The sequence below is a fragment of the Pteropus vampyrus genome, unplaced genomic scaffold (assembly GCF_000151845.1).
Source record: "Pteropus vampyrus isolate Shadow unplaced genomic scaffold, Pvam_2.0 Scaffold82, whole genome shotgun sequence".
Taxonomy (NCBI): Eukaryota; Metazoa; Chordata; class Mammalia; order Chiroptera; family Pteropodidae; genus Pteropus; species Pteropus vampyrus.
Genome location: NW_011888863.1, coordinates 8522689 through 8543897, shown reverse-complemented (window position 1 = coordinate 8543897; position 21209 = coordinate 8522689). Strand labels below are relative to the sequence as shown.

Sequence of the window (21209 nt, the reverse complement as noted above, 5' to 3'; positions counted from 1 at the left end):
GTTATGAGTTATAATCTATTTGGGACTTAAAGAAGTTTTGTTTTTTTTAATTTTTGCTCATTTATTTTCATTTACCTGCATTAAGCTCAGAAAATTCTTTTTCTGCCATTTTAAGGGTCATCCTAGAACATCTTTGATATAAAAGTAAGTGCTTAAGATAAAGTAAAATTATTCTAAAATATTTTAAAAGATTCACCACCTCGGGTTTCCTTAGAGCAGAATGATCTTAACCATATAACTTTGAAAATGAGTATCTAATCCAAATTAAATTGTGGGTTTCATTTTATTTTGTTCATTTTGAGTGAGTGTTGTTTTTAAGGATTCTGTTACACAAATAAATGAATACAGAAAAGTAATTTAAGTCGAGCAAATATAGATGTCATGCACTTACAAAGAAATACCATTTAGACAAGTTAGACTTTATCTGTACACGCAGATGAGGAAATGAAAACTATAAAAGCCATTCTCTTCTTAGCTTCCTCCTCTAGCTATAGAGATGCATTATACATGTGAACCTGAATCTGTTCCTTAAAGAGAAAAATCAGTGTGCTGATATTAGTATTTTGACATGCCCCAGACATCACTCACTTCTTCTTTTTAATTTCATTAAGTCCTGTCAATGTGACAGGTTATAGTTATAAGAGCACATGATTACACTAAATAGAGTTGCACACATCAAAAGACGTGATGCTATCCAAGGAGATAACTTCTGGGTTATCATGTTTATCTCCATCACACAGCACAGCTTCCAAATCAAACATCTCTCTGGGGCCACAGGGGCTGATTGTTTCTCTCAGTCTCCAAACAAAACTTACTTTGTCCTTCACATTCAAACATTTCATTTCCTATGAAAATAAAAAAGCTCTTCAAGTAACCATGGAAGAACTGATAAGCAAAAGCCTTATAAGCCAAAATATGTTTTTCCTTTTGATTTTGTTTTCTGGGTGGAGCACTCGTAGGATGATAAACATAGTGCCAGATGTTGTAGGGTTTGATGAAAAATGCAAAACAGACTTGGTCACCAAATTTCTTGCTTGGTGCATAAGGAGATATATTGATACTACCTAAAAATAGATCAGTTTATCAAAGCAAACAAAAATGAGTCCCCCAAAGAGAGGCAATTTTAAAAAGTGTTTGCATAGGTAGGTTAAAAAAGACTGTGAAGTGCTCACTTTAAAATAATCTATTTTTTGTGTGTGTTGACAAAGAAAATATATGAAAGTCAGTGTGACTGCATTCACAAAAAATGCAGATACTGTATATTCAGATTTCAATTTGTGATTCTTCAAACAGTAAAAGTTAATTAGCTCAAAATAAAAATCGATTCTCATTTCCAAATTTATAATCTAGAGATCATTTGCAAATACTTATAGGTGTGTTGGTTTAATTTTTCTTTTTAATTTTAAGTCATGAATCTAGATAAGTGCATATTGAAAACCAGCACAGTCTTTTCAATTTAGTTATTCGGAGGAGGAGTATTTCTAAAGCATATTTTGGTGAAGACAAGATCTCCATAATATTTCAAGGAAAAATTAACTACATAAGCAAATAAGTAAAATATTCCTTCTTTATTTCCTTACCTTCATTTTAACCTGTCAAATGAAGAAAGAATGTCACTTCCACAGTCCATGAAAGACTCAGACCCAGAACTGAGTTTATTCCTCATTTGCCTCTCTCAGGACACTTGAAGTAGCATTGCAACCTGAGTGCATGACTTAGGGTCCAGATCTGTTTGTGAGAATTTGGTCTTCATGGATACTGAATACAAAATATGTCTGTAACAGATACCTTGCTTTCCTGATTATTTATATTTTATATGTTAAATAAATGAATATTATCTCTTCTAAGAAGGAAACCCTGAATTGCTTTTAAACTTTTATTTTCTAATTCTGAAAAGTTCAGAACAGGGAATATTTGTAGTTATCATTTCTATGTATGGAAAGATATTTATGAGTTGCTCACTATTAAGAATTATACTGTCATATTTAAAAATAGTACAATGCTAATCAAAGAAAGTGTCCCTCAGTGCAATGCTTAAGTTAAACTCTGACTTCTTGGTTCTTACTAGGATCCAAGCTGTCTACCTCCCTCCCATATATCTCGAAATATCAGAGAGTTCTCAATATGTAGAAGAGCTAGTGTTAGGAGCACTATACCGAAATCAGCAACTCATATCAGGTAATATGATTAGTTAAATGTATATCGCAGTAGGAATGTGTGTTATATAGCTTTTTAGGGACCCATCAGTGATTATACAAATACGATTGCAAAGACATAAAATAAGGCTTATATAAAAGAGTTTTCTAATGCTGATGATGAGCCCCAAACAAAAACTGAGTGGAGTTCTTACATTATTTATTATTTGGGTAAAGCTCTGTGAACTACATATACATTATCTATAGAAAAGATAGTGATCAGTTTGTAATGCTTTGATAAAAACAGTGTGTTGATAACTTTTTAAGTCATCTGTCAATAATCATATTACTATCACTGATAATCAGAATGATAAGTTTATCATTCACAAACACAAATAAGTTTAGCTGTTATACAAGTTAGGATAGGATAGACATTACTAATATAACGATAACACACCAAAAAATAAGAACCTCAAAATCTTAGGGGTTTAAAGCAACAAAAGATCTGCTGATATCTCAGGGACCCAGGCTAATGGAAAGTCTGCCAATTTATGATGCCACCCCTTACCTCAAGGCTTCAGTATTCATCATAGAGATGAGATGCAGAGCTGGAAAGTTGAGTACCAGTATTTAAAAGTTTTGGCCTACAACTGTTACTTCCACTCATATGTGTGGCCACAGTTAGTCATTTGGCTGCTCCTAACTTGAGGAGAGTAGGGAATTATAATCTTCTATATACTTTGAAGTGGAGGGCAGCTAGATATTAGTGAATATTATTTATCAATTAATATTGATATTTATCAATACCAATTTTTTTGCTGTTTTATAATGGCCAAGATTTCCCATCATTCTTTCTGCAAAAAAGTCAGAGAATTTTTATCCTGCTGATTGGATCACTACTGTTATCTCGTTATCTTGAAAACATCATCTCTTTTGGTGATACCCATTAAAAATGACAAAATTATTCAAATGACCATTTCTACCACTGCCTTGGAATAACTGACAATGTTCAATACTATAACTGTACCAGTACTATTGGTTGAATATTAAATATCAAAAAGTATGCATGAAACAATTTAGTGTTTTTTCAAAATGTTGAACTTAGAGTTACCATAGGACCCAGTAATTTCACTCCTAGGCATATGCCCAAGAGAATTAAAAAGATATGTTCACACCAAAGCTTATACACAAATGTTCATAACAGCATTATTTATAATAGCCAAAAAGTAGAAATAACCCAGCTATTCCATCAACTGATGAATAGATAAACAAAATGTAACATAGCCACACAATAGATATTTACACAGCCGTAGAAAGGAATGAAGTACTACAATATGGATCGACCTTGAAAATATTATACTAAATGAAAGAAGCTGGAAACAGAAGACCACATATTATATGATTCCATTTATAGGAAATGTCCAGAATAGGGAAATCTTTTGAGACACAGATTAGATTGGTGGTTGCCAAGAGAAAATAAGTAGAATTTGAAATAAATAGGGTTGATTTTTTGGGGTGTTGGATATGTTCTGGAATCGGATAATGGTGATGGATAGTGGTGAGGTTGCACAACTGTGAATAAATTAAAAATTATAATAATGAATTATAAACCTTGAAATGGTTAAAATAGTGAATTTTATGTTATTTGAGTTTTAGCTCAATTTTGAAAATTTATTTTTAAAAAACATATGTGCCATAGTGGTCGCCACTTTCCACATTAAGTATTGACCATTGTTCCTTCATTTACTGGGAGTGTAACCACTGCTTCATATGCTATCTACACAAGGCAACAGACGACTCCAAATAATCTGATCTCAAAAAATATATACTTAATCTATCACAGTGTCAGCATCTTCACTATGCTAATCAATTTCCCGAAGGCATTAACTTTAAATTTCAACAAACTGAAGTCTAAGTTGAATAAAAATTGCATTTGGAGTCAGAGAACCTGCATTAAAGACACGAGTAAGTCTCTCGGCTTTTCTGGGCTTTAGTTTCCTCATCTGTAAAATAGGAATGCTAATGCATATCTCACCACATTGTCGGAAAGACCAGAAGACAGTGTATGTTGAAAGTGCTTTGTAAATTTTACACCACTATTCTCAGTTCCCCCTATGGTACCATGATGCAGAATTATAATACATATCACAACCAAGATATTGTCATTGATACAATTCACTAATCTAGTTCAGCTTTCCCCAGTTTTACTTCAACTCATTTGTATGTACATATATTTAGTTTTATACCAAAAAAATAAAAAACATACTCTTTACAATTTTAATTTTAGTGTATTTTCTTTAAATTTAGCCAATTTTCCTTTAAATAAACATGAAAATCTGGTCATTTGGAGTGGATACACTTCAGTCTGATCCCAGCTCTGCCACATTTTAGTTGCGGACCTTGCTCAGATAGCTTATACTGTCTAAATCTCAGCTTTCTCATCTATAAAAGAGGAAAATAAAGCCCCAGTGTAAGAATTAAATAAGAACATGTAATTATTTAGTACAGTGCTCCTCATATGGTAAGTTTTCTGTGATAATCATAGTAAGGCTCATAATAAAACTCACCCGCCCAACTCCTCTTCATATCTACAAATACTAATAGAGTTGGTCTACTGGCAAACCTAAAAATTCCAGCCTCTTAAATGTTCCAGTATTTCTTTCCTGTACCCTTTAATAATGAATAATGTGTACTGTCACCACAGAAGATTAATTACTGTTTTTTTTCTTTAAAGGTGGCATGTTACCACTAATTAGACTATATTTGGGTGCCTATTGTTGATTACCAAATTGTTTTGTAGATCTAATTTTACTCTCAATTTGTTGACTGAAAAAGTTGTATATAAATATGTGTGTATATATAATAAACACATTTATTTACCTAAATATACATATGTACATATATAAAAACATGCATCTACATGTCATCTTATCTATACAGAGTTGGAATTGATGTTTTTGTTTTTGACTATGTTGGTCAAAGGTTCATGCGGTATAATAGGAAAACAGTCTTGTCGAAGGTGACAGGCTTGGCAGATAAAGCTCTCTTCTTCCTCCCCTTTAGAGAGTTTATTGATGCACTTTTCTGAGATGACATGGGAATAACAATCCAAGAATTCATAAAAAGAGATTAGACTAGAAATTAGAGCCTAACATACCAGTAAATATTTAAAAAAAAAAAAATTCTGACAAATAGGCTAAATCTGCCCTATTTAATAGTGCTATAAAGAGTAAAAGCCTGTGATTGTTTTTAATCTGCAGGCCTCATTGCTGTGAATTATTTTTTGCCTCTAACTCAGGAATCCATTGTATTCCTAAGCTCAATTTCTAAGGGGAAGAGAGGAGAAATACGACTATATTCCAGATGGCTTCAGACAGTTGTATATGGATTTGATCCGAGAGCCATGAATTATAAGGAACAATTCACAGCTGATTCCAGCCTCAATCCTGTGATCTTATAGACCAAGATATGGGGATGAAGGTGTAACTTCTCTAGTGAAAACTACGGAATGAACTACCAAATCTCCTGTCAATATAAGTGATATTCATTCATCTCTTTATTCAGCAGGTAGTCATTGAACATATATCTATCAGGCAACATGGAAATCACTAGGAATAAAAAATGTGCAAGACAAAAGTCTCTACCTTGAGAAGGCCATGGTGCAGTAAGGAAAGCCAAACACATGACAAACCCTTAGAGAAATAGTGGATAAGCAGTAATAATACTAACCTTCTGTGATCCCCCAACAGCACAGTGATGTATCTAATTAGAGTCGGGAAGTTTCACCAAAAAAGTGATGCCAAATATGAGTCTTGAAGCAAATGTGTAGAAAAACAAAGGTGGAAAGTAATATTCCAGAGTAAACAACATGAAGAAAAACATAAGAACAGGTCTATTCTAAATTCTGCAGTTTGTATGGACTGGCTAGAGCCCATGGCACCTGTGAAGAAATAGCAAGAAAAGATTGACAAGATAAGAAGGGGCTACATCGTGCCTTAGTAAGGAGTGTGGTCTTCATCCTACAGGCAATGGAAAGCTATTGCAGGATTTAAGTGAGAGAGAAGTCTAATCAAGTTAGATTTAAGGCAATATGGAAGATGGAGTGGAAGGAGTCTAGAGGCAGCAGGACTCATCAGAAGACTATTGGAAGAGTTCAGGTGAAAGATGTCAAGTTTAAGTCAAAGTTCAGATGAGATGGTAAGAATGGGGAGTAGAGGAACTACATGTACTTTGGAGATAGACTTGATGGCATTGTGGCTAAATATGAGTGGTCTCAGATCACACTCAGGTTTTAATTTGTGAGACACAATTCATGAAAGCCAAAAATTGAGCTTTAGCTGTATTGTGTTTGAGGTACTTGTGAAACATGCAGAAAATTGGGCAGTTGGAAATACGGGTCTGGCACTAAGGGAAGAGAAACACATTGGAGAAACAGGTCAGAGAGTCTCAGTGTATCAGTGATAGTAATGGTAGTGAAAGGCTGATGTTTCTCAGCAAAAATGTACAGAATAATGAAAGAAGGTTGCCAAGAAAGAGGACCAACGAAGAAAGAACTAAGCAGAGAAAGAAAAAACTAAGATGCAACAGTCTGAGAATTGGAAGAATCGTGAAGAGTGTTGTCAAGGGATGAGAAAATTTCAGGAAAGAGGAAAAAATTCTAGGGAATTTTATCACAGAACAATAAATTAAGATTAGGAAAGAAAAGTTCCTGGAGTTAACAATGAGCAGATGACCAGCAGTCTCTGCAAGAGCAGCTTTAACGGAATGGTGAGACATGACTTGCTTCATGAAATCTGAGCCAATAGGTCTCCAGCTTTTAAATTTCCAGTAACTTACAAAATCCCCCCAGAATTTCTTTTCATTTCCTTTTTTTTTTCTTTTTTTTTTAATTATCATGAGTTCTCTACTTAACACAGTCCAAATAAGGAGAGGGAGTCACCTGACATCTACACTCTGGCCAAGAAAGAAAGCAGGTGTGGCATTCTCTTTGCAGCACTCGGGGAAATGTGATTGTGCAGAAGGCAAAAGCAAGGCACGCTGCCCCCCAAATACAGGTGTTCCCTGGTTAATTGGATTCCAAGTCACCAACTGGAAGCAACAAGGAGCAGTTAGGAGTGAGAAGGGAATAGTAAAGAGGAAAAGTTTTATAGACTAGCTGTCACAGGAAACAGAGTGACATTCTTACACAAAGCAGGGTGTTAACGTCACGTGCGAGGAATGAGTGAGTGAACAGTTACCCACAGGAGATAAAAATGAACCCGTGGCAACGGCTCATCCTCATACCAGCAATCGCCACTGTCGATTTTCCAAAACTGAGGCCACACCAGAGACAGGCACTTTAAAAACCAAACACTGTTCTTAGTGCTCCATCTCATTAGGTTTAATGAGACATACTTAAAAACAAATGGACCGTTTTCTAGAGGGCTGAGTTCATACTTGACTTCACAGAGTAGAAGCTGAAAATGTTCTGAATTAACCCAAATCCAATTTTTAAAAGATTTTCTGAGGAGAAAGAAGAGGGTACATTCAGTTAAGACCCTGGGTGGTATGTGAAATATGTAAACGATTGATTAAATGAAAATAGACCGTCTTTTCTCTCCTTTAGACACTTAGCTGCCTTTTATTCTCTTCTTTTTTACTTTAATTGGAAACATTTAGAAGTTTTAGAACTATTTTTGTTCTAAATACATGAATACTTATTCTTCTCTCTTTCTAAACAGAAGGGTCAGAGATTAAAAAGTTAAATCTTCCTTCTCTTCAACTAGCAAAAAAAGAGCTGTTTGGTTCTATTATTAGGATTTTTTTCCTTCAGATTTCAAGGAAATCGGCACTTGCAGCTGGTGTTTCTGAAAGTGAATTATCAAAATGACTATCCCAAGCCATTTGGGTTGTGGATTGAATGTTTACAAATGCCAGCATTAGACTCTGGCAATTTGAAAACCTAGCTCAGCTCAAAGTACCCACCAACAATTAGTTTTTTCACCCTACCCACACCCTAAAATTATATTCCATAAATGGGCAGAAATAGGCTAATGAACAATACAGTAATGCCTTAATTTATAGAACTGTTATATTTTGATTTATTCAATGAACATGTATCGGGGGTCCAGGCTACAACGGGGTGCTGCAGATACAGAGTTAGTAAACCTGGCCTTTCCCTTGTGTCCTCACAGTCTATCTTGCAAACCAAACCAGTCAGTAAAGAACACTGTAAGTTCTACAAGAGAGCAGTGAACAGAGCAGAGAGGGGCCATGTCCATCAACTGTACTATAGATTGACTTGTCTAAAGTTTAAAATATTTTATATGAATAGGGAAGGATCCATGTTTTATATAATTAATTTAGCAAAAGCATAGTCCTTTTGTAAATACCTTCTTATTGCATTTCTTTTGTAAATTTAGAGTTTCTTAAAATAGGGCCCACTTTATAATTTCTGCCCTTGAAATCAATAGGTAAGAGTAAATATTTGTGAGATGTGAAAACATTCTAATGTGCTTCGCTCTGTTCGTGTTTGTGTGAATTTAGAGTTAGAGTACATGTATTTCCGTTATTGTTTCATATAGAATCTTGCAACTAAGTGTGTTCTTAGAGGTCATTTGCTCTTGGGATGGAAAACTTGAAGTCCAGAATTCAAAATTCACTCCAAATCACACTGTGAAAGGGGATAAATAGAGCCTAAATACTAATCTGCTTCTCAAAAGTTTTAATTTGTGCTTAGAATATTCTTACGAACATTTTTTTGGCACCAATATATTTAAATTCTCAGCTTTTATGTTTAGAAGACCTTACATAAATTCATCAGGTCATGTTCAAGAAAACCTTAAAGAGCAAATCATGAATAAAAAATAGTAGCCACTTCTAGAAGTTGTTTCTTTTTTAATGCCATTTGTTAAAGGCACGGTCATGATATGTGCTCTCTGTAAAAGGTCAATTAGCAGATTCCCCAGGATATTTAAAGTTTTGTGTTACCTTCTAAACGTCAAATCGAAGTTAGAAATGTTGTTACATGTGGGAGAATTTTGCCATAAAATCATCCAGATAAGGGCTGGCCACATCCATTCTCACTCCCTAGGATAGGAAGGATTTGAACACTTTTTAATACTTGACCTCTTTTCACTGAGTACCCCTATGAACTTGTATGGAGGGACAATGTGGAGTAGTAGAAAGGACAGTTTTCATTCTTTTTATTTTAATATGGGAAAGGCTTGAGCCTGCACCTAAACTATGAGGCATGTTCTGGGAGAGGTTTGAAAGTATAAGCAAGGGGATAAGGCATGGGTCCTAGTGAAGCCCCAAGGACTGAGATTCAAAGCCCTGTTAGAGGGGTGATCTTTAAACACCTCCTTTTCAGAGCCCGGAGGAAGAGATGAGTATAGACATGGCTGCAGATATCTTTATTCATGTCTGAGTTTCAAGTTCAGAAAGTTCATGCCTAGTACTTTCAGGAAGACAAGGCCATCTTCTGAGAAGCTCGTGGGGGAAATGAGGATTGGGGTCGGAGGAGAGTTATGGTTATTTGGGGTGTCAGTTGTGGGAGTGGGGACTGTCACTGATTGGGGCCAGGTAAAAGTTTGCCGGCAACGGTGAGGACCCAGCTGTCGTTGAGTACTAGGAATGTGTACGTTTATTAGTATGCCTGGTTGTGTTTAATTCTTTACCAATTCAGAGCATTCTAGATGTAGAAAAGGTAGAAAAGAAGAAGAAAGATGGTTGGAAAGAGTCAAACATAAAAGTTTATAGGGTAAGTGTTTAGAAGGACCTAAATACAAAGACTCTGAGGGTCTGGTGAGAGTGGTTAAAGGGATTTACCATGAGAGTTTGACAGAGAAGGACTCAAAGTGAAGTGAGTGAAGGATCAGGATCAGGATCAGGTCTCTGATGTAGAAGAGCAGTTGTCCTAGAAGTAAGGAAGTCAGAGATCTTGAAGGAAAGGGGTCAGAAATCTGTGAATGGGCTCTCTGTGTGAGTCCTATATCAGAGATCAGCAAGCTTCCTCCAAAGAGTCGGATAGTCAATATCTGTGGCTTTGCAGACCACGTGCCTCCTCTTAGGATCCTTCAGGGATCCTGTCCTTAAAGCGTGAGGGCAGTCATAGATGATAAGTAAATGAATGGGTATGGCTGTGTTCAAGTAGAGCTATTTATAAAAACAAGTGGTAGTCTAGATTTATCTCAAGGACTGTAGTTTGCTGACCCTGTTATAGATGATGACAATTTCCAGGATGTAGACAAAGTTAGATGGAGATGAAGACTTAGAAACCAAGGGGCCGAGATGCTTTAAAATTACAACAAACCATCTAGATCTAACAATTAGAGGACACGTCACCAGTAATATACAGTCTTCTTAAGTGCACAAGGAACATTCAGGATAGATAAATGCCAACCCATAAAATGAGTCTCAGTAAATTTTAAAAGGACTGAAATCATACAAAGAACATACAAAGTATGTTCTTTGGTCACAATGGAGTGAAATTAGAAAACACTAACAGAAAGAAATTTGGGGAATTTACAAATATATGAAAATTAAATAAGACACTCCTTAATCCCATGGATCAAAGAAATCACAAAGGAAGTTAGAAAATACTTTGTGAAGAATGAAAGTGAAGACACAACATCAGACGAAACTAAAGCAGTGCTTAGAGAGAAATTTATAGCTACATGCCTACATAAAAAAAGAAGAAAGATATCAAATCAAAACACTAATCTTCCACCTTAAGACAATGGACATGTAAGAGAAAGAAGTGGCAGTTTTCAAAAGGGTTTGAAATGGCCTGAGGAGATAGAATGGAACGAAAGCCCAGATAGAAAAGTTGCCCTTAGATTAAGAACAACAGTTTCTGTAACTGGAGCACAGGAAAGTAGAATGGGTTATATATTTGCTGTAAGAGTATAAAGTTTCCATCTGTACCACTTTCATCTGTTTTCTCTCTAAAGCTGGAGGTAAGGTCATTTGCAGCGGGTAAAAGGAAATGGAGCATTGGAGATCTGAAGAACAGTCCTTGTGTAGGGTGGTTGAAGTAGTCCTCATGCAGAGTTGGCTAAAGGAAACTATTAAGAATTTCAGGCTATTGAGGATCCTTTTGAGGCTGGAAGTAGCGCAGTGCTGAGGAACGACTGGTGTGCCCTGTTATGTGATTCCCTGAGCTGCGTTCAGGTACGTGGGTGAAGGCACGGAAAAGGCAAATGTTTGTATTAGTATATGGCTAGGATTTGTGCTAGATGGGTGAGAAGGAAACATAAATGGGCAGAGAAATTTAGTATATTGAAATTCTAGACCATGGTAACAAGGAGCATACAAAAGACAGGAAAAAGCTAGTGAATAGGGAGCAAGTAGAAGCATCAATTTATTGGAGGTCACTAAGCAGTCTGATCCAAATCAGCTGCACCAGCGCAGGGATACTGTTTTTTTTTCACTAATGTGTCCCAGCCCCTGGAATGGTTCCTGTCACACAGGCATTGTAAAATATTTTTTGCTGAATGAATGGTCATGGCAGAGCATGGGTCATTTACTAAGCAAGCTCAAAGACTGTGGTTAGGGTTGGATGCTTGCATAAATGATGGAGGAGGTGAAGCATTACAGATATTATCTCATATGTCTGACCTATATATGATAATTTCTCAGTGACTATTAGCCTTTATCATTACTTTTTTGGCCTTTTGTAGGAAATACTTATTTTTTAAGAAATAGTTATTTTTCTACAAATGGATGAGTTAGCCTTTCCCAAATAAATATCATTGAAAGCCATTGGAATATTCAGGGTTGTTAGAGTCCACCTCATATGGACAGAATAAACAAATGAAATACTGGTAGGAATTATTTTCCTTTCCAAAGTAGCCTAGTAGGCCGGAAGATCAAAGTGCTTCTAATGCTTTCTATTGCTTTGTTTATTTTGCTTATCACAGATGTGACAGTTTTATATTTACAATGCTTTATCACCTGTCTAAAGTATATTGACTTTTCAGTTGGCTTTAAAATGCCTCTTTTTGGTTTTGGCATAGGGCTGAAATCTCATTTAAAAATAGGGATAGCTGTTTGCAAAGGAAAAGCTTATAGAAAGAAGCTGAAATGATAATAATCTAATTTTGTAAACAATGCCAATATTTTCCCATTTAGCTAAATGAATCAAAGAAGTATTTTGATTTCGAGAATTCACATCTTTTTCGGATAACTCGCAGTAGTTCTTACCCTGTTTCTCCTCCCACACTCTATAGTATAATTATTTGTACACAGTAGATATTTAAAAGTCTGTACTGACTGATCTTTAATTGTAAAATAGGCAGTTCTCTGAAATGCCCTTCCCTCCACCTCTCTGCTTGGTAAGTTTCTTTCATGATCCAGTTCAAATATCACCTCTGAAGTTATCCCCAGCTGTTACAGGCAAGTGAACAGGCCTCTGTCTTTAGTTCATAACTATTTTCTTTTACATTGCCATTATTTACTCGTATATCTTTTTCTCATCCTTGCCTTTTACCTACCAAGGAGAAGGGGCTTTGGCTTATTCATCTTAGTGTCTCCAGTGCCTGTGTATACCTGCCATGTATGAAGTGCTCCAGAACTGTTAGGCAAATGACTGTGACAGCAAGAAAACTCATTCTACAAGCACACTGAAGGCTTTGGTTGAAAAACCCTAAAGAATTTTTTCTACTTAGAATTTTCCTGCAGTTAGGATACTGTTGTTAGGTGAGCAATGATTAATTGATCCTGGTTCCACGATCCAACCAGTAGATGTAATTAACCTAGAGAAAATTAGCCTTCTTTCCTACACTGACTTCTTTTAAATTAAGCAAAACACATAGTTGATAATATATATTTGTTAAAAGTACGAAAAAGAAAAAAAAAGTACAGGTGTCCACCAAGATGTTAACAGTGCCTGTTGTTATGGTGGTGGTATTTTTGTTTTTTCTTTAGATATTTTTTATTCTTTCAGGATATATATTGGAAAAATATTTTTTCCATTTTTAAAAGATATGGTACATGATGAAAACAATTAAGAGAAACAAATGCTTAGTTATAATTTGGAACCAGTCAGGTGAATCAAGATGGGTTAGTCCATGCTTTGGTAACAAATCCCAGGGTTTAGGAAAGCAAATGTTTATTTGCTACAAGCTGACTAGGGTTCTTCAACATCCAATGTCTCAGACCCAAGCCTCTTCCCTCTCAAAGTGGCTTCCAAAGTTGCTGCAGCCAAGAGCTGGAGAGATGGAAGAGGCCAGCCACCTCTCACTTGCCTCAGCACTTGTTACTTGTCACTTTTGGTTACTTTACCATGACCAAAACTCCTCTCCTAAACCTAAGCTTACTGCAAAGTAGAGTGGAAAATGCAGGGGAGCACCAGCTATCTCTGCTAACATGACTGTAACTTTTTATTTTGTAGTTACTGTAATGAATGTATGTTGGATCCAGACTGTGGTTTCTGCTACAAGATGAACAAATCAACCATCATTGACTCCTCCTGTGTTCCAGTTAATAAAGCATCTACAAATGAGGCAGCTTGGGGCAGGTATGTCACTATTGTACACCGTAAGAATATAGAGTAAAATTTCCAATGAGACTTATTTTTAAACTTGCAGAGTGACTACTCTTACCATTAATGACTACACTTCTTTTTAAACTGGTCTTTTAAATAATCTTTTAAACTGATCTTCATAACTATATTACTTTGCAGTAATTACTCATGAAAATGAATGTAAAACATTGCAACCATATGTTTTACAGAATTAGTATGGAAAGCACTCAAGCCTAGACTTCAGGAAATTCACATTCCAGAACTACCTCTGTCCAAAGCTATAAAAGTTTGGATCTTGAGGCAGGTGTTCCTAAATATTGTCAAGGAAATTTCTCCCGTTGCATATTGTTTAACTATACCAGAAATTTTCTGACTGCTAAATTTAAGTGAAAGACAAAAAATTGTCAAGTCAAAATGAATTCATGCCACTGTAAATTCTTTCAGGGAATTATTGTTTTCTTAGAGTACTTTTCTGGAGTTAAGTGAAATTTGGCAAAATAAAGATAAAAATTGGTAATTACTGGCATGTAACCAGTCTGGGAAGCTATAAACCTTTCTCTTTTTGACGATCACATCGTTTTGTAGTAGGTATATAAATGAAATATGTGTATAGGACAAATATTCCCCACAGTTATTAACTAATATTTATATCCATGGACACAGAAGGTATGTAAATATTATTCAACGTGGCTTTAACCTCCTTTGTGTTTTAAATTCCCATAAAGAAAATAATATGTTCTCATCCTGTCTGCCTCATAGTACTGATAAAGGTAATGAAATCTGCAATGAAGTACTTGTATCTCCTAGGAGCTATAAAGTACAGTGTATCGTTATTAACCATTTTACTGTTGTCATTAATCATTTTATTAGAGAATTACTCCAAAGAAGTAGAACTAAATTATATGGTAATTGAGTGAAAATCTAGACCGCATTTTAAATACACTAATTACAAAGAAATACTTAAAAGAAATGCAATTATTACTTAAAATGAAAACTTGAAAGAGCATCTCTTAAAAGCACTCAGTGTGTAATTTTCATCAGCCAAGCTTCATTAGAGAGTTAATTGACTAAATATTTCTGGATGTACTAGTTTACAGTTTTAACCCTTATGATTCGTTTTCAATACAAAAAAAAATGAAAGTTACTAGTGTAGAATTATGTACATGTTATGAAATCTGTGTAGTTTTCTGTATTTCACAGAATTAACTTTTATAAACTTATTAGAAATGTCTACTTTCTAAAAAGAAAAGAAAGAAAGAAATGTCTACTAATGGTATGGGGACACTAAAATTAGACATTTCTCTTACTCTCAGTTAAAAGACTCAGAAGTCCGAGGCTTCAAAATAGGATCTTTGTTCTTACTTTTGGCAAATAACAAAGAATACAACTTTTTAATATAAACGTAATTACTTTTTTTATTTCAACATATTCTTATTATTTATCTTATAACATTATTCCTTGACTGTACACACTACTAGAGAAAAATGAGACACAGATAATAGTATCTAAGTAGGATGAAGACAAGAAAACTAAACACAACATATAAAGAACTTTTATATTTGTAAAATGTTCTTAGAATAACCTCAAACTCTTTACCAAAAGAAAAACAGCAACAGGTTTTCTCACTCTTTTCTGTGCTGAGCACTCGCCTTTCTAGCTGGACACTGCAGTTGGTTGCCTCAGTCTGCTAGAAAAAAAGCAAAAAAGGGCAGGATGTGTTCACCATGAAAAATTTCTACAACACATTTTCCATTTGTAGGTAAAATGGCATTCACTATATTTTTGTTTATTAGTTGGTTGATAGGTCTTATATTCTTACCTATGGAATTCACAGGGAAAAGTCTACAATTAGCTTGGATTCACATCTGAAATATACTATTTATAGATGTTTCAGGGTCAAGTATTAAGGCAGTTCATAGCCACATATCCTGATCTCTAACTGTAGCTATTTTCTGAAAAGACGCCAGGTAGAATGGTATTACCATTTATGATGGAGACAGCATGATGGGATTTTGATGAATTATCTCAACATAATGAAAACCATTTGTCCATACAATCAATTATATCTATGTTGTTACATTTCAGTACATTTTTTAATAATCGTTTAGTTCTCCAAAGAAGATATGCAAATAGTCAACAAGCACATGAAAAACTTCTCATCATTAATCTTTAGGGAAATGCAAATCAAAACTACAGTGAGCTACCATCTCATATCCATTAGGATGGCTACTTTCAAAATTAAATAAGTAAACAGACAATTGAGTATAGAGACAAATTAGAAAGTCTGTGCATTGTTGATGGAAATATAAAATGGTGCAGCTGCTACAGAAAACAGGATGGAGATTGCACAAAATTTTAAAACGGAATTACATATTATCGAACAATTCCTTTTCTGGGTATATATCCAAAAGAACTGAAAACAAGGCTTTAACGAGATATTTGAATAGCCAAGTACACAGCAGCGTTATTCACAACAGCCAAAAGATGGAAGCAACCCAGGCGTCTTATGATGGATGAATGGATAAACAAATGCCGTGTATACGTTTTGGAGATTGCTTGCGCAAGGATGTGACTATACTTAATATTTCTGAACCGTATATTTGAAAATAGTTAAATTTTAAATGATTAGTTAAGGTGGTAAATTTTATGTTTATATGTATTTTACCACAATTAAAAACAATTTAGCATACTTTTAGAAGGTACAGTACAGTGAGCTGATGGAAAACCTTCTCTCCCTGTCCATTATAAGAGAATACTATGAATAATGTCAGTGCATTTGAAAAACAGATAAAATGGACAGTTTTCTAGAAAATATATATATAACTTTTCAGTACCAACTCAACACCTCTGTAAAATGTGATTTTCATTAAAACCATTATACAGATGAAGACAGCAATGCTTCTGGGGTCTGAATGACTTCCTCAAAGTCAAAAAGCCCATGAGTCCACTACTTTAGGGGAGCAACAAACGGGTAGCAGAAAGATGTCCATTTAGTGAGATAGTTTCAAATTTGAGCATTTATCATGTACTTCATAAATGGCACTGGGACAGTCCGGGCCTCTCTGAGCCCCATTCCTCATCTGTAAAATGGGAATAATATAACTGCTGTGTTGAACAATATGGTTTTTATGAAGATTAAATAAGAGTGTATTGAGGACACCTGTAAAAATGTAATGCCCTGTGCAAATGTAAGTAGAACAAATCCTGTAGTAATTTTTTCTTAGATTCGTTAATAACATGTTTTCAAGGTTAGGATAAGCATTTCCTAACAGATAAGTATATCAGAATACTTTCTATTTACTTATCCGTGTTTTTTCATCTACCTCCATGTCGGAAACCAGCCGACCAAGTCAAACCAGGTACCTGAATTGGGGAGCGGGACTGAGAAAAAAGAGAAGACAGACAGGGTGCAAGAGGGAGAACAGATCTCACAACTGTCTCTCCGAGTTTATTTCTTATGCTCCTTTTTATACATAATCTGTTCCTTTGTGTATCCCAAGATAACATAATTAAAGTAACATCCTGAAGATCAGGTACAATCTACACTTCCTTTGACACTCCCTTCGACACTCCCTTTGTCTATACTTAATCTTCTTCTTCCTGGAATTCCACAGAACCAGCCTTTTCCTTTTTATGCAAGCAGGCCTCCCGAGATAATCCATGCACTCTTTTGAATTTTGGGAGCTTTAGCTCCCCTACACCTCCATATCTCCTGGCTCTCTATACGTACAAAATTATAAATACTCTCTATCTGGAACCGCAAACATCCTGATTCTTTAAAAGTATTGTTAATGAGGAATACTTTCTGAATGTGCTGATTCAGTATTTGTTTCCTATAATGCAACATTTTTGCTCTGCAATTAGACACACTAAAATAGATAGATTCCTTATTTGGCAATTCATTGTTCTAACTCACACTGAATGCCTGCTTTATTGCATTCATTCAGCAGAGATATTTTTCTCAAAGCTTCCCTCTGATACAATACCCAGCCTATTTTTCCAAGCATCCCACCCCTCTCCAACACAGAATTCTAGTCGATCTAAACCCCTTGCCATCTCCCTAACATCCATTATGATTTCCCACCTCTGTGCCTTTCCTTATCCTGTGCTTTTTGCCTAAACTTGCCCCCCTTCTCCCTCTTGTTATCTCTGCCTGACTTCTAACCGTTATTTTTTGTGCAGATCCGATGTCACTTTTTCCTAGCAGTCTTTCTGACTAGCCCCAGAAAACAATGCTTATTATATTCCCTGCTGTCCTCTAGTACTTTCCTGTATAACTTCTCTGGTAATTATACGGTCTTATATGATAGTGATTTGGGTTTGGATGTATCTTCTATACTAAATTATAAATTCCAATATCTGTACACTGCACTATTTTTAATCCCTTGGTGACTTGTACATGTCAGGCATTCATTTAATAATTTTTTAATGACAAAGTGGAAAAGACTATCCAATCACCAGAAAATATGTAAGAGTTCGAAAGCCTCAGTTTTCAATGAGATGATATGATGTTCCCATCATTTCATTTTCATTATATCTTCCACTTTCATACTTATTTTTAGAAAAGGAAACCTCTAAAAGAAAAATGGGAATGATGCAGTTTTAATTAACAATGTTAAATATTTACCTGGTACTAATTAAAACACTAAAAATGTTTAAAAATTAAAACTTAGCTGTACACTTCAAGTATGCGTGTTATATATCGCTTTAGTCATACTATATGAAAAATATTTTATTAATTATTGTAAATAACATTAAACACATATCCTCAAAACATTCACTGCTTTGCCAGGGAAGCAATATCTATGGTGACAGTATAGGATCAAGTATATTATGAAACTAGGTCAGACAGCAAAAACAGGATTTTCCCTCTACCACCTTTTTTTTTTTTCAAGATATATATCAGTTTTGCATTTAGAAAATGAAATTCGTTTTATCATTAACAAATTATATCGATATCTTAACCGATATAATTTGATATTTTTTATCAATTTTTTTATATTAGAGACTTAAATTCTGAAGCTGTACTTCTAAATTAACAGTATAGTTCAAAATTAATTTTTGCTAGTATGCATTTTATATAGAGAGAATCTAATATAGGATATTCTAGTTCATTTTGCTTTTTAAAATATACTTTGTTTTTACTTGAATAGACATCATTATGCTAGATAACTCCTTTTAAGATGTGTAGCTGGATACTACATACTTGCAAGTTTTACCTTTCCATAAGTAATTTCAGAGATCACAGGCCTCTGGTGTCTTTTTCAAGTCCAGAAACTTTCTTGCACTTTATGACTGTTTTGCAGATGCTTATACTGTTTATCTTGCAAAGTATACTAATCATAAAAGCAAAACATTTCTGAATAATTGATCTCCCTATTTCATGTCAATTTGTCTAATTTCTTAGTTGACATTTAATTATAATGAGAAATAAGCACATTTGAACAGTTTATCCAAGTAGTAATATTCATAATGTATTTGACTACCCTTCCTCCTAGGCCAAACCTTACATTTCTTCAGTTTATATCTCTCTGAAAAGTATCTATAAGTTACTAAAGAATAAGGGCCAAGACTTGAATTTCATGTCCTTGGCGAATATGTAACAGTGGCAAGTCTTGGTTCATCAAATAACTAAAATAATGGTACAATTAAGCAACAGAAGATGTGGTACTGCAGAGATGAAGTCTGAGGAGGTTGGGATTTGTCAGGAAGGGAATGGAGGGAGCAATGGGAACAAGGGGAAGGAAAATGCATGGCTGGAGCTGATACTGGAAATGTGAGTTTGGATCAGTGTCACCAAAAGCTTTTTGGGGGAATTTCAATTTGATTTTTATAGGTACATTTTCATAGGTGTGGAAATCATACTAGCAATGATTTTAGGTGAATGACTTTATGTGATACCTGGATGGTAGACACAACAGTGTATCATATAGCGAATTCCAATTCTCTTCCAAACATTCTGAATATATTAGGAAAATCAGTTGACATTTTAGCATTGTTTTAACACTTGGGAGGAAACATTATCTAACCAGAAATTAATAACATTGTGTTTCTCATTACATTTTTATTATAACTATGTTCTATTCTTGGCAAGTATGGTTGATTGCATTATTGTTCCGAATATCCCCTGCACTCACTAGGGAGGGAGTAGATTCCCTGGCCCATTCAGCCTTATCCACATGACTTGCTCTGGTCGATGAAATGACAGTGGAACCAATCCATGTCATTTCTGAGCTAAAGCTTTAAGAATAAAGATTTGCCATGTCCTTTTCCTCTTCAGTAAAGTTGGCAATGTCCCAGAATAGGTGTTCCTTTGGGCACAGGATAAAGAAAAGATGGAGCAGAACCACAGCTGAGCTCAGATTGGCCAGTAGCATGAGCAAGAAATTAACCCGGTTTGTGGCACTGGGATTTGGGGGTCTTCTGTTACCTTCGTGTAAGCTATTGTCTTCTGACTGATAAGTAAGATAAACTGTATTCCACTGTGGAAGTAGCACCAAGTTTTCTTTATTTATGTTATAAAAGGAAGCTCACTTTTTAGAACTAGTAAACAAATGAGAGCACAATGAAAAGAAAGAAATGGTAAACAGTCACAAAGGGGGTTACCAAATTCCTTAAGTTTGGGAAATACCACTACAGGTGGTAGGAAGCTGCTTAGGGGCTAATGTGAATAGCTTTAGGTTTAGAAGATAAAATTCTGATAGAAAAAAAAATTTTTTAAAGGAACAGGTAGAGAGGGTAGGGCAAGGCATTCAGAAATTCATTAATGTAAGTGATGTGGAGGGATGGAATCTGCATCTTCACTTGTTATGTATTTTAATAAAGTCATTTAAAGGGAAGATTATACATGCTGCTGTGCTACAGAAAGAAGAACAGCCTAGAAATCCAAGTACACTCAGAGTTTCTTGTTAGATAGCATATGTGAACGAAAATCCAATTATTCAAAGAGCTGCTGCCTCAATACACATTATTTATTACTCAGGTTCTTCCTGTTTTCATTGTTTCAATGTTAGCTTAAAAAATAAGCAAAATAATTTTTCTATTACATATGATCAAGGTTTACAACTTTAGTTTGTACAGTAACAGCCACATGTTTCACTACTTGAAATGTACAGAAATTCAGAAACCAGTACCAATCAGAATTCCTGCTGTTTCAAAAGAATGCCGATGGCAACCTGGACCCTGTCAGAATACAGTACTCTGTCCTCATGATTTCTGGAAAGAGTTCATTAAAACACCCTTCTCTCTACGGTCACTTGTCTTCTATTATCTGTGCTGTCTTATTTCATCGAAACGTTTTATTTTTAAAATAAATAACTACAAGGATTAGCCAACTTTATTTTCATTTCAGAGGCACATGTGCCCTGGAACCCTCTAAAATATAGAATAGATAATGTATTTTTCTTTTTTGTGGTGGTTTTTTGATATATGCGTTTGGGGAAAAGATTGGATATAGACTTGTTCTGTATGGACAAATCCATAGATGTTAATATTCCTTTAATTATTGGTAGGATGGCTTTTATAATAGAATTTAAATTCTATTGGTATGGCATTTATAGCTGAGAATA

The 21209-nt window shown here is 35.0% G+C and overlaps 1 protein-coding gene across 1 annotated transcript in view; it reads left to right on the top strand.

The window, feature by feature from the left end:
- The window catches only part of SLC2A13 (solute carrier family 2 member 13), a 315165-nt gene that overhangs the window by 246329 nt on the left and 47627 nt on the right, over positions 1–21209 (top strand). The window contains exon 7 of the mRNA XM_011363165.2: positions 13510–13635. Coding sequence (XP_011361467.1) covers positions 13510–13635 — 126 coding nt within the window. The remainder of the gene's footprint in view (positions 1–13509; positions 13636–21209) is intronic.